General features: G+C 38.8%; 1 protein-coding gene across 5 annotated transcripts in view; it reads right to left on the bottom strand.

The window, feature by feature from the left end:
• Trpm6 (transient receptor potential cation channel, subfamily M, member 6) overlaps positions 1-15,348 on the bottom strand; it is a 187,579-nt gene that overhangs the window by 24,920 nt on the left and 147,311 nt on the right. For all 5 annotated transcript variants that reach the window (XM_039101382.2, XM_039101383.2, XM_039101384.2 and 2 more), the window contains 2 exons: positions 10,683-10,800; positions 1,002-1,093 (listed from right to left, as the gene is read on the bottom strand). In XM_039101382.2, the coding sequence (XP_038957310.1) occupies positions 1,002-1,093; positions 10,683-10,800 (210 nt within the window). The remainder of the gene's footprint in view (positions 1-1,001; positions 1,094-10,682; positions 10,801-15,348) is intronic.

Below are 15,348 nucleotides of genomic sequence, written 5' to 3'. Positions count from 1 at the left end.
TGGATTTATCTCATTCTATTTCCTGTTTACCCGTCATATTTCTTGAGATGTGGTCTACTTCGGGCATTTTCCTGAGAGGTACCTCAGTTGGATACTACTGATAATCTTATGAAGATGGGGTTTTACAGAGATAATGACGCTCAGAGGCTCACTGACACATGCAGTCTGACGCAGACACACAGGAAGGAGACATTTAAAAACTGACAGAATTTGGATTTAAACATAAGGCCCTGCTTCCAATGATCCTCAATTGGGTGTTCGCTGTTATTTTTCAAAATCTTTTAGATGTCATTGCAACACGAACACCTGAGGATATTCTTATAAGTAGTGTTTATAGTTCTCTCGTTCAGATACTCAAACCAGAAGCAAAATCAGGGTTCTTGGGTTACTCTGCATTACACGCCATATGAGAAGATATCACTGAAACAAGGCGTGGATTTGTAGGTGGAAAAGCAGAACTGGACATCTGGGCATTAGAGGACCACAGAGAGACCTTCTTCCTGTGATGTTTTCATCCCCTCTCATAGGTGAGCTCATTCCTGCGTGTTAGGCTAGACTAATCACACTAGGAATTCATAGTCTCCAGAGAGCCAATCATGCTAGCCTTGAAAGACTCCAGTTGGTAAAGGTTTCTTCTCGGATCAGCTGAAATCTGTCTCATAGCACCTCTTCCATGATCCGCCTCTGAAACCATGCTGGAGAAAACACGTTTCTCTAGCATAGGACAATGTCCGCACATCTGAAAAGATGAACTACTTCTCTTATCTAAGAAGTCCCAGGAGAAGCAAACTGCACAAGGAGAGAACAAAGATCAACAAAGGACTAATGTGGAGAGGCCAAAACCCAAGCAAGGATCGACCCACATAGAGTTCCCAAGAATTTCAATCCAACACCAGTTAAAATAGAGGCCACTTATGGGCTGTGGGAATAAAATTAGTGCAGCAAAGTAAAGGGTTACACGCACAAATGTCTTAAAAGAAAAACTATCGAACTATTTTTACCTCTTGCATCTGCCTTAGGTGGTAACTGGCTTGAGTAGTATGTCGTTCGATTTCCTTCATTTTCATTTTCTGGTATATATAAGGTTCTAAACCTTGTTTTTAAAAGAAGAGAAATTAGAAATTGGTTGAAATGTGTTACATTCAAATCACATTTCCCAAATAGAAAAATCTGGACACAGTACATTTATTTAAACTTAGATATAGTTTTCCCTATTTTTAGCAAGTTTCACCAAGTTTCATTTTTTTCCCTTTTTCTTTAAGTGACTGAAAACTATATATTCTGTTTCTATACTTCTATTGTTGCATCCAGTTGTATAACAGCTCCTACGTCTCATTTGAAATTGTATTTATTATTATTATTATTATTATTATTATTATTATTATTATTATTGCAAGGCATGTACATGTGGCATTTACACACGGACGGTACAGGACAACTTTATAATGTCACTTCTCCCCTTCCACTTTTGCATAGAATTGGGGACTGAACCCATGCCCTCCAGCTTGTCCAGTGAGCACCTTACCCACTGAGTCACCACTCCTACCCTAACTTTTACTTCTCTATCAAAGTCAGGAATTAAATAATCCATAGTGCTTTTCTAAACACATTTAGCAATGTTTTATATTCACTCTCTCCTGCATTCTATTCCCGTACTTTTAAAATATATGAAATTTTAGTTGTAAGCTAGCAATCCTTCTTTCACAGGGGCACCAAACACAAAAGTACAAAAACAACAACAAAAGACAAAAAAAAAGTGAATGGTATCAATCGGTTCAATTTTTATGCTTTTCTTAGAATATATAATGAAATGTTACTTTATTATTATGCTTACACCTGGCACCTACAGAGCTAACACTGTAACAATTTTAAGAGACAGTAACTATCATCTGAAACCCTGGTGCACGGAGGCTCCCGGAAGGAGCGGCGCAGATTTTCCCGGTTGCTGCCACAGCGGAGAGGACTTGGGCAGTACCCCACGAGCAAACTTGAGCCTTGGAACCACAGGTAGGACCAACTTTTCCCCTGCAAGAAACCCGCCTGCTGAACTCAAGACACAGGCCCACAGGAACAGCTGAAGACCTGTAGAGAGGAAAAACTACACGCCCGAAAGCAGAACACTCTGTCCCCATAACTGGCTGAAAGAAAACAGGAAAACAGGTCTGCAGCACTCCTGACACACAGGTTATAGGACAGTCTAGCCACTGTCAGAAATAGCAGAACAAAGTAACACTAGAGATAATCTGATGGCGAGAGGCAAGCGCAGGAACCCAAGCAACAGAAACCAAGACTACATGGCATCATCGGAGCCCAATTCTCCCACCAAAGCAAACACGGAATATCCAAACACACCAGAAAAGCAAGACCTAGTTTCAAAATCATATTTGATCATGATGCTGGAGGACTTCAAGAAAGACATAAAGAACTTCCTTAGAGAACAAGTAGAAGCCTACAGAGAGGAATCGCAAAAATCCCTGAAAGAATTCCAGGAAAACACAATCAAACAGTTGAAGGAATTAAAAATGGAAATAGAAGCAATCAAGAAAGAACACATGGAAACAACCCTGGACATAGAAAATCAAAAGAAAAGACAAGGAGCTGTAGATACAAGCTTCACCAACAGAATTCAAGAGATGGAAGAGAGAATCTCGGGAGCAGAAGATTCCATAGAAATCATTGACTCAACTGTCAAAGATAATGTAAAGCGGAAAAAGCTACTGGTCCAAAACATACAGGAAATCCAGGACTCAATGAGAAGATCAAACCTAAGGATAATAGGTATAGAAGAGAGTGAAGACTCCCAGCTCAAAGGACCAGTAAATATCTTCAACAAAATCATAGAAGAAAACTTCCCTAACCTAAAAAAAGAGATACCCATAGGCATACAAGAAGCCTACAGAACTCCAAATAGATTGGACCAGAAAAGAAACACCTCCCGTCACATAATTGTCAAAACACCAAACGCACAAAATAAAGAAAGAATATTAAAAGCAGTAAGGGAAAAAGGTCAAGTAACATATAAAGGCAGACCTATCAGAATCACACCAGACTTTTCGCCAGAAACTATGAAGGCCAGAAGATCCTGGACAGATGTCATACAGACCCTAAGAGAACACAAATGCCAGCCCAGGTTACTGTATCCTGCAAAACTCTCAATTAACATTGATGGAGAAACCAAGATATTCCATGACAAAACCAAATTTACACAATATCTTTCTACAAGTCCAGCACTACAAAGGATAATAAAGGGTAAAGCCCAACATAAGGAGGCAAGCTATACCCTAGAAGCAAGAAACTAATCATCTTGGCAACAAAACAAAGAGAATGAAAGCACACAAACATAACCTCACTTCCAAATATGAATATAACGGGAAGCAATAATCACTATTCCTTAATATCTCTCAATATCAATGGCCTCAACCCCCCAATAAAAAGACATAGATTAACAAACTGGATACGCAACGAGGACCCTGCATTCTGCTGCCTACAGGAAACACACCTCAGAGACAAAGACAGACATTACCTCAGAGTGAAAGGCTGGAAAACAATTTTCCAAGCAAATGGTCAGAAGAAGCAAGCTGGAGTAGCCATTCTAATATCAAATAAAATCAATTTTCAACTAAAAGTCATCAAAAAAGATAAGGAAGGACACTTCATATTCATCAAAGGAAAAATCCACCAAGATGAACTCTCAATCCTAAATATCTATGCCCCAAATACAAGGGCACCTACATATGTAAAAGAAACCTTACTAAAGCTCAAAACACACATTGCACCTCACACAATAATAGTGGGAGATTTCAACACCCCACTCTCATCAATGGACAGATCATGGAAACAGAAATTAAACAGAGATGTAGACAGACTAAGAGAAGTCATGAGCCAAATGGACTTAACGGATATTTATAGAACATTCTATCCTAAAGCAAAAGGATATACCTTCTTCTCAGCTCCTCATGGTACTTTCTCCAAAATTGACCATATAATTGGTCAAAAAACGGGCCTCAACAGGTACAGAAAGATAGAAATAATCCCATGCGTGCTATCGGACCACCACGGCCTAAAATTGGTCTTCAATAACAATAAGGGAAGAATGCCCACATATACGTGGAAATTGAACAATGCTCTACTCAATGATAACCTGGTCAAGGAAGAAATAAAGAAAGAAATTAAAAACTTTTTAGAATTTAATGAAAATGAAGGTACAACATACCCAAACTTATGGGACACAATGAAAGCTGTGCTAAGAGGAAAACTCATAGCGCTGAGTGCCTGCAGAAAGAAACAGGAAAGAGCATATGTCAGCAGCTTGACAGCACACCTAAAAGCTCTAGAACAAAAAGAAGCAAATACACCCAGGAGGAGTAGAAGGCAGGAAATAATCAAACTCAGAGCTGAAATCAACCAAGTAGAAACAAAAAGGACCATAGAAAGAATCAACAGAACCAAAAGTTGGTTCTTTGAGAAAATCAACAAGATAGATAAACCCTTAGCCAGACTAACGAGAGGACACAGAGAGTGCGTCCAAATTAACAAAATCAGAAATGAAAAGGGAGACATAACTACAGATTCAGAGGAAATTCAAAAAATCATCAGATCTTACTATAAAAACCTATATTCAACAAAACTTGAAAATCTTCAGGAAATGGACAATTTCCTAGACAGATGCCAGGTATCGAAGTTAAATCAGGAACAGATAAACCAGTTAAACAACCCCATAACTCCTAAGGAAATAGAAGCAGTCATTAAAGGTCTCCCAACCAAAAAGAGCCCAGGTCCAGACGGGTTTAGTGCAGAATTCTATCAAACCTTCATAGAAGACCTTATACCAATATTATCCAAACTATTCCACAAAATTGAAACAGATGGAGCCCTACCGAATTCCTTCTATGAAGCCACAATTACTCTTATACCTAAACCACACAAAGACCCAACAAAGAAAGAGAACTTCAGACCAATTTCCCTTATGAATATTGACGCAAAAATACTCAATAAAATTCTGGCAAACCGAATTCAAGAGCACATCAAAACAATCATCCACCATGATCAAGTAGGCTTCATCCCAGGCATGCAGGGATGGTTTAATATAAGGAAAACCATCAACGTGATCCATCATATAAACAAACTGAAAGAACAGAACCACATGATCATTTCATTAGATGCTGAGAAAGCATTTGACAAAATTCAACACCACTTCATGATAAAAGTCCTGGAAAGAATAGGTATTCAAGGCCCATACCTAAACATAGTAAAAGCCATATACAGCAAACCAGTTGCTAACATTAAACTAAATGGAGAGAAACTTGAAGCAATCCCACTAAAATCAGGGACTAGACAAGGCTGCCCACTCTCTCCCTACTTATTCAATATAGTTCTTGAAGTTCTAGCCAGAGCAATCAGACAACAAAAGGAGATCAAGGGGATACAGATCGGAAAAGAAGAGGTCAAAATATCACTATTTGCAGATGACATGATAGTATATTTAAGTGATCCCAAAAGTTCCACCAGAGAACTACTAAAGCTGATAAACAACTTCAGCAAAGTGGCTGGGTATAAAATTAACTCAAATAAATCAGTTGCCTTCCTCTATACAAAAGAGAAACAAGCCGAGAAAGAAATTAGGGAAACGACACCCTTCATAATAGACCCAAATAATATAAAGTACCTCGGTGTGACTTTAACCAAGCAAGTAAAAGATCTGTACAATAAGAACTTCAAGACACTGAGGAAAGAAATTGAAGAAGACCTCAGAAGATGGAAAGATCTCCCATGCTCATGGATTGGCAGGATTAATATAGTAAAAATGGCCATTTTACCAAAAGCAATCTACAGATTCAATGCAATCCCCATCAAAATACCAATCCAATTCTTCAAAGAGTTAGACAGAACAATTTGCAAATTCATCTGGAATAACAAAAAACCCAGGATAGCTAAAGCTATCCTCAACAATAAGAGGACTTCAGGGGGAATCACTATCCCTGAACTCAAGCAGTATTACAGAGCAATAGTGATAAAAACTGCATGGTATTGGTACAGAGACAGACAGATAGACCAATGGAATAGAATTGAAGACCCAGAAATGAACCCACACACCTATGGTCACTTGATTTTTGACAAAGGAGCCAAAACCATCCAATGGAAAAAAGATAGCATTTTCAGCAAATGGTGCTGGTTCAACTGGAGGGCAACATGTAGAAGAATGCAGATCGATCCATGCTTATCACCCTGTACAAAGCTTAAGTCCAAGTGGATCAAGGACCTCCACATCAAACCAGACACACTCAAACTAATAGAAGAAAAACTAGGGAAGCATCTGGAACACATGGGCACTGGAAAAAATTTCCTGAACAAAACACCAATGGCTTATGCTCTAAGATCAAGAATCGACAAATGGGATCTCATAAAACTGCAAAGCTTCTGTAAGGCAAAGGACACTGTGGTTAGGACAAAACGGCAACCAACAGATTGGGAAAAGATCTTTACCAATCCTACAACAGATAGAGGCCTTATATCCAAAATATACAAAGAACTCAAGAAGTTAGACCGCAGGGAAACAAATAACCCTATTAAAAAATGGGGTTCAGAGCTGAACAAAGAATTCACAGCTGAGGAATGCCGAATGGCTGAGAAACACCTAAAGAAATGTTCAACATCTTTAGTCATAAGGGAAATGCAAATCAAAACAACCCTGAGATTTCACCTCACACCAGTGAGAATGGCTAAGATCAAAAACTCAGGTAACAGCAGATTCTGGCGAGGATGTGGAGAAAGAGGAACACTCCTCCATTGTTGGTGGGATTGCAGACTGGTAAAACCATTCTGGAAATCAGTCTGGAGGTTCCTCAGAAAATTGGACATTGAACTGCCTGAGGATCCAGCCATACCTCTCTTGGGCATATACCCAAAAGATGCCTCAACATATAAAAGAGACACGTGCTCCACTATGTTCATCGCAGCCTTATTTATAATAGCCAGAAACTGGAAAGAACCCAGATGCCCTTCAACAGAGGAATGGATACAGAAAATGTGGTACATCTACACAATGGAATATTACTCAGCTATCAAAAACAACGAGTTTATGAAATTCGTAGGCAAATGGTTGGAACTGGAAAATATCATCCTGAGTGAGCTAACCCACTCACAGAAAGACATACATGGTATGCACTCATTGATAAGTGGCTATTAGCCCAAATGCTTGAATTACCCTAGATCCCTAGAACAAAGGAAACTCAAGACGGATGATCAAAATGTGAATGCTTCACTCCTTCTTTAAATGAGGAAAAAGAATACCCTTGGCAGGGAAGGAAGAGGCAAAGATTAAAACAGAGACTGAAGGAACACCCATTCAGAGCCTGCCCCACAGGTGGCCCATACATATACAGCCACCCAATTAGACAAGATGGATGAAGCAAAGAAGTGCAGACCGACAGGAGCCGGATGTAGATCGCTCCTGAGAGACACAGCCAGAATACAGCAAATACAGAGGCGAATGCCAGCAGCAAACCACTGAACTGAGAATAGGTCCCCCGTTGAAGGAATCAGAGAAAGAACTGGAAGAGCTTGAAGGTGCTCGAGACCCCAAAAGTACAACAATGTCAAGCAACCAGAGCTTCCAGGGACTAAGCCACTACCTAAAGACTATACATGGACTGACCCTGGACTCTGTCCCCATAGGTAGCAATGAATATCCTAGTAAGAGCACCAGTGGATGGGGAAGCCCTGGGTCCTGCTAAGACTGAACCCCCAGTGAACTAGACTATGCGGGGAGGGTGGCAATGGGGGGAGGTTTGGGAGGGGAACACCCACAAGGAAGGGGAGGGGGGAGGGTGATGTCTGTCCGGAAACCGGGAAAGGGAATAACACTTGAAATGTATATAAGAAATACTCAAGATAATAAAAAAAAATAAATTAAAAAAAAAAAAGAGACAGTAACTATATTGTTCCATGTAATTTTGCTCCAGATAAAAGTATGTATGAAATACAAAGAAAGCTATTGTCGTATGATAAAGCTGCAGTAAATATAATTTCATTGACAGTACTGTATTATCACTAAAACAAAAAATATTATAGAAAAACATGTTTTATATTTTCATGGGATGCTTAGAAATTTTATGAGTGCATAGAGAGAGCTCCCTGAGAACTGGGGATATAACTTAGTTGATAGGGTGCCCAGTGTGCAGGGGCTCTGAGTTCAATCCCCAGCACTGGGAATAAACCAGCATGGCAATGCACACCTGAAACCATGGCATGCAGGAGTTAGGTGCAGAAGGAGCAGAGGTTCAAGGTCATCCTCATCTACTCATTAAGTTGGAGGCCAACCTGGGCTGCATGAGACTCTGATTTGGAGAGAAAAAGAGAGAGAACCTTGTAACTCCCCAAATTCCATTTCCTTACTTTTTGTCAAATATTTCTTAAGATGTTTCAAAAGAAATAATTAAGCTTTTCAATTCAATGTGTGTTCCAAGGATGACACCAATCCTCACCAGATGTGTTGGGTACTTGGGGTCAGGCAGTTTTTCTAAAGAAGATACCTCCCAGACCATCCTGACACACATATCTTCCTGTCTGTAACTCACTGGAAAATAATCTTAAGTATTTAAGAATACTTAAATGACCTAAGAATGAGTACAAAGAATGAAATTATGTCATTTGAAGAAAATGGACATTAGATATCAAAGAAAATGTAGTGATCTGAATGAAAATGGCTCCCATAGACTCATAGGAAGTGACATCATTAGAGGTGTCGCCTTACTATAGTAGGTGTGGCCTTGTTGAAAGAATTTTGTCACTGAGGGGTGGGTTTTGAGGTTTCAGAAGCTCAAGCCAGGTCTAGTGGCTCACTGTCTCTTCCTGCTGACTCCATAGACAGACGGAGAACTCTAAGCTACCTCTCTAGCACAGTGTCTGCCTGCATGCCACCATGCTTCCTGCCATGACTGTAATAGACAGGACCTCTGAACTGTAAGCCAGCCTCCAATTAAATAATTTCCTTTATGAAAGTTGCTGTGGTCATAGGTTACTAGAGACTGTGCCTTTCCCTATGTTAAACCCATAGGTAACCATGGCAACCCTAACTAGCTAAGAAGGAAGCAAAGTAAGGCAGAAAGGATAGGACAAATTTCAAAGGTTTTCTTCTCATCTGTGAACTGTGGGTTTTAAAGAGCATGGACATAGTGTGAGAAGTATGTTGGAAGAGAGGCCACATGAGAGGGAATGATGGCAAGAAAAGTAACACTGAATATGACTGAAGCAGGTTACACACTGTACAAAAATATCACAGTGGGCCCATTTTTTTAAATAAATACATCCTACAAAAAGTAAAAACTAAACACAGGTTATACTGTTTATAAAATACATATATCATATAACTAAACTTAGCATTCATAAATGAAGAGAGATGACTTGTCCTAAACTTACGTCAAGGTTTCATTTTTCTTTGCTTGCTTCCTGGTTTGTCTATGCTTTCACTGTGGTGAAAGATCTCAGTACATAGCCTATACTGGCCTAGAAGACACGGTTTTCTTTCCCCAGCCCCCTACCTGCTCAGGTTTTTGTCAAGGAGTCATCAGCTCTGCTAGGGTTGTGTTTTATGCATGGGTTTAGCATGGGTAAAGGCACAGTCTCTAGTAACCTGTGAGTTAAGGGAAGACTAAGCTCCCGACCCATGCTTGAGAACGATTGTCATTCCCATTTAATTTCCAAGATTTCCTCCAGCTCTGTGTCCATTCGATTCACACTGGCTTGACAGAGGGTTGTGTCTTAAATACAAAACAGGGGTATTTACCACTCACTTTGCCATAATGTTTTCATCTGGACAATTTGTCTTCCTCAAGCATGCACTATACATCCCAGGATGCCTCATATCATCTCTGTCTCTTTCAGACTAGAGGCCAAGAGCATCCCCTTTATCATGTCAACAAAGCATGTCTGCAGATTTGCCCAATGGCCCAATGGACCCCCCTCCCGGGGGGGTGGAGTTGTGTGAAAAGTTGCCACTTGGTTGAGGACCATGGAGCATAAACCAAGGAAGGTTTATAAAGTAGAAGGCCCTGCAGTACCTACCAGTGTTTGATATCTTGTGTCTCAAGTAATTTCAAATGGTTGTTCTCCTTGATCACATGCTTTCTTCTTCTTTAAAAAGATACTTGAGTGAACGAAGTTCAAAGCTGTATTTGTGTGCATTTCTGTCCACAATCTGCCTTATCTCAGTTTACTCCTCATGCTATGCCTTGCTTGCAGCTCCTCCCCACACATCCCATTAAGTTTAATGTGCACGTGTCTATGTGTAAATGCCCTATGTGGGCCATGGCGAATAACCAACAGTGGCTGACCTCCTGATCCTTACCAGTATTGCATGAGCTTTAAGCGTTCTGAAAATTAAGCAAACTCCTTAAGTCAGACTGAAGGACCCAATTTAGGGCAAATACTCGTTGAATATAAAAGATTATCTGTATTTTAATATCACTTTTCTGTATCCTGATGGCAAGTCCTTTAAGCAAATAAAACTTTGTCCTTTGTATAAGCATCATAGAGCAGCAAAGAGCTGTTTCCCTTCGAGGCTTCTGCAATCTCTCTTTACCTCATCTCCACTCCAGAGAACAGTGTAAACCACCAGTAGTTTAAACACTACTCCCTAGAGGATTCTGCCAGATGTTGGAGTCTAAGGCTACATAATCACATACCTATCTGGCTGAAGTTGGACACGGAAAGCCAGTTCTTGCTGTAGTCTTCAGTGGTGTTTGTTTCTCCGGACTCTGAAGTCAATTGGTCACTTTGATAGCAGGCATTGACTGTTATCACCTGGAGAAAAAGTCACTTGATGGGACACAGTGACATTAGACCCACAATAGTTTACATTATGTTAATAGAAGCACACAGTGGGAGACCACAGTGATTAAACTTGGTCACATTTGTATTTACCTTGGACACTTACAAACCCCACCATTCAGGCTAGCAGGTCACACAAGTCTGTGTACATTCTCTTTGCAGTTATGGTTAAGAACCAGAATGTGGACCTAAATGAGCCTCAGAATCACTCAGGACTCAGGAGCAGTCATTAGCCTGCACCCTCAGGATTTCTACTCAGAAGGTCTAGGGGAGAGGTGGGACTCGGATCTTTAATGAGTTCCCAAGGGAAGCTCACACTGCTGATTAGAGATCATATTTCAAAAACACACAGATGTAGAGAGGGGGAAATATTTAAATTCAAAGTACTTGCATTGGAATTCTGCCCCACCAGAACTTGTGTAAACTTGGAAAATAATTTACTATTTCCATTCTTCATTGTCTTCAATATTAAAGTAGTAGTCGGCCGGTATCTGCTCACCTGTTTACATCTTTCCCAGTGAAAGACAACAGGCAAATTGGTAAATTTCAAAGCAGCAAATGAATGAAGTTTTGAGCACTTAAGCTTGGATGCAATTTCTAGTCAAACTCAGACCATCTGACATATTCCAAACTAAATATCCTTAACTGCTTTTTCCATAGGATTCCAACAGGTCATGGCATTGTCTAAGATGGTGGCTTTTGTTATCACGCTCTCTCCCCTAACTAATGACTTTACATTACTGTCTCTTTGCCTCTGCTTCTTTTTTTAACTTAATTTGGGAAGGGGGTGAATTTTACCCATGAGTACTATATTTATGTTATGTCCAACTTCCAGCTCCTTCCATGCTCCTAGCTCCCGCTCAAACTCATAACTTCTTTAACTATTGTTTCATGTGTATACATATATGTGTATACATACACACATATATACTTATATACAATATGCTGAGCCCATCTAGTTTTTCTCATACATGTATCTGTTAAGGGTTGACAAGTTAAATTACTAAATTGGGGGCTTGTCCCTGAAGAAGACTGATACTCCCTTTCTCGGTGGTCACCATTGTCTGTAGCTCTCCATCTAGGGGTAAGCCCTTATGAAATATCCTCCCTCCATACTGGCCTATCAACTTATGTTATTGTAAAGATCTTGTTTAGGCAACAATATTTTGAGATTTCATGAATGCAGTTGCCCTGCAATATATAAAAGATGCTACCGTAGAGCAGAAGACATCTTGGTCCTCTGGTTCTTACAGCCTTTCTGCTTCCTCTTTCAAGATATTCCCTGAGCCTTAAGTGTCAGCTTGTGTTGTTGGTGATATATTAGCTGTGGCTGAGCACCCCATGGTCAGCTGTTCTCAGCATTTTGACCACTTGTGGGTTTCTAGAATGGTTTCAGTCTACTTCATAGAAAAGCTTCTTTGATGAGGAATGAGGACAACATACTTCAAATTGTAAAAGATGACAGAAGCCAACAGAGAAAACTGCATCAGCAAAACTATCTGCCATAGTTTGAGGAATTTTCCATGGTACAAACATACTAAAAGAAAAATTCATGTCCATCAAATCGTCTCCTCAGAGAATTCTGGAAGCCATAGTGCAGACTGAAGATAGGAACAAACCTCCAAGAGAGTATACAAAAATAACAAAGCTATAATTACCAAAACACAAAGTAGGGATAAGAATACAAATAGCAAAATAACAATAGTAATAATGGTCCTAAACACATATGCACCAAACATTTGTGGATTTTGATTCCATAAAAGACAGAAAATCAGATATAAAAGTACAAATAAAGTCTAGCTCAGTAATAGTGGGCAATTTCAGTACCCTACTTTCTCTAGTAGACATGTCATCTGGACAAATCAAAGGGAAAAACATCAGAATTAAATGGCAACAGACATCAAGTAGACTTAACAGATATCTACAGAATTTCCCAGCCCAAGACTGAAGAATACACATTTTACTGAGAAGCTCATGGAAGCTTCTCTAAAATGGACCACATCCTGGGGCACAAAACAAATTTTAGTAAATTCAGAAAAATTGAAACAATCCCATGTGTTCTTTCTACCACAGTGCAATGAAGCTTAAGATCAACACTAAATGAATTCCCAGTAATTGCACCAACCCATGAAGATTAAACAGCACGTTATTAAATGATGAATGGGTCAAAGGAAAAATAGAAAAAAGAAATAAAAAGATTCCTGGTATTAAATGAAAATGAAAACAAAGCAAACCCTCTGGGACACAGTGGATGCTGTGCTAACAGGAAAGTTAAAAGCTCCAAGCACTCATGTTAGAAACTTTTTAAAGGCAGGAATAAATGACTCAATGATACAACTTAAGAAGTGGAAAAATGAGAACAAACCAAACCAAGTAGTTGGGAAGGAATAATAAAAATCAGAGCAAATGTTGATGAAAATAAGCAAAATAATGATAATAATACAAAGACTCAATGAATCTAAGAGCTGGTTCTTTGAGAAAGATAGTTGGGCCCAACTAACTGAAAGAAAAAAAGGGAGCCAAATTAACAGAAGCAAAAATAAACAGGGAAATATTTCAACAGACACCAAAGAAATTCAGATTATAAAGGGATGCTACAAAAACCTGTACTTCGTTAAGTAGAAAATTGAAAAAAAAAAAAAAAGGACAAATTTCTAGATTCATGCAAACCACTAATGTTAAGCCAAGACTAAATGACTAGCAACTTAAACAAACCCATAACAAATCAAGAGTTTAAAACAATAATAAAAAGACTTTAACTGCTTCTTATTACAGTGACCAAGAGAGACGCATATTTCAAAGCATCAGTTTATTTGGAAAAGAATAAGTGGAAATAAAAAGATAAAATAAACATGAAAACCATGAAAGGAAGTGAAATCTCACACAATTAGATAGAGTCATTCTGACAATAGAAGAGTCAGTGGCCTAACATGAAAGCAACATCAGAATTTGCAGAACCTAACTAATGTATGCTTAGAGGGAATTGTGTAACATTGAATGTCTCCATTCGAAAATAAAAGATATGATATGTACATGTGTGGAATTATCAATGAGTAAATTAAAATATTACTTTTTAAAAATGGAAAGAAACTCCCAAATCATTAACCAATTTTTCTAACTTAAACTAGAAAGAGAAAAATCAAGTCAAACTCAAAGTAAAGTGAACAAAGGAAATAGAATTGAATTCAGGGGGAAAAAAAATCAATAAAATTGAGTTGGTTTTTCAAAAAAATCAAAACAGATAAAAACCTAGAGCCAGACTGATTATGAATCAAAGAAAGAAAGTATAAATTTCTAATATTCAGAATGTGAGAGACAGTGTCACTCTAGGTCCTGCTGAAGTGGTAAAATAATAAGCAGAGGATATTACACTGAGGCTGGTGGCACAACCTGTAATCACAGCTTCTGGGTCACTGAGGGGAGAATAGCATAAGTGCCAGGCCAGCCAGGGCTACACACTGATACCCTGTCTCAAAGACAGGCCTGGGGAGAAGGAGGAGGGGAGGAGGGACTTATAACTAATGCTGTGCCAACTCATAAGATCACAGACACTTGCCCCAATGAGCCAAAAGGAAGAAAGAGATGACCCGAATTACCAGGGGCAAAAATGATCAAGAAACATTAAATGAAATGGATAAAGTTGTTAAATACAGAAACAGGCAAAGCCAACTTTTGAATTTGATAATCTAAATAGCCCTAGGACTATCACACATACTTAATGTGTAGTTAAAAACTTTCCCACAATGATGGTTTTATTGGATAATATGACTGAATATGTAACATTCACAAACGCACAAGGAACACGGAAGATATATAGCAAGGGATCCTGGGACAATTCTCATACCCAAACCAAAGCTATGAAAGTAAGGGAACTAAAGACAATGTTCCAGAAACACAGGTGCTAAAAAGACTAGCAAAATTAATATCACATATTAATATACGTAGGGGGATGAGTGCAGTTTATCCCAGGAAAACTAGAATACAGGTTTAATGCTCCAAACACTAACTCTGACATTATAAAAATAACTTAACGAAGAAGCAAACCATCTAAGTTGGAGCACAACAGGATTGACAAGTTCCATATGTAACAGTGAAAGACAAAGCACATTCCAGTAGGAGTAACAGAAGAAAAAGCAAAGGCCCTGGGTTCTGCCTCCATTAGAGTTCAAAATAAAATTAGAAAGATGCCAGCTCTCACCACTTCTATTTAACACGATACCAAATGTTCCAGTCAGTGTAAGCAGGAAAAAAAATAATATCAGATTGAAAAGGAAGAAGTAAAACTGCATTGTCAATGTAATCACCTACATAAAATATTCTAAGTAAATTATCAAAAAACTTTCAAAAGCAAAGGCAAATTTGGCAAAATTGTGAAATATAAGACCAAAGTTTTACACACACACACACACACATCATGTATGTTATATGTATTATAATCATAAATTTGCTGTTTTAAAGTAACTACAATTATAAGAAAATTTTAAGTTTATGATACATATTTTCAATACTTAGACACACATG

This window comes from Rattus norvegicus, chromosome 1 (genome assembly GCF_036323735.1).
Source record: "Rattus norvegicus strain BN/NHsdMcwi chromosome 1, GRCr8, whole genome shotgun sequence".
Lineage (NCBI taxonomy): Eukaryota > Metazoa > Chordata > Mammalia > Rodentia > Muridae > Rattus > Rattus norvegicus.
This window is presented reverse-complemented; position numbering and strand designations above follow the sequence as displayed.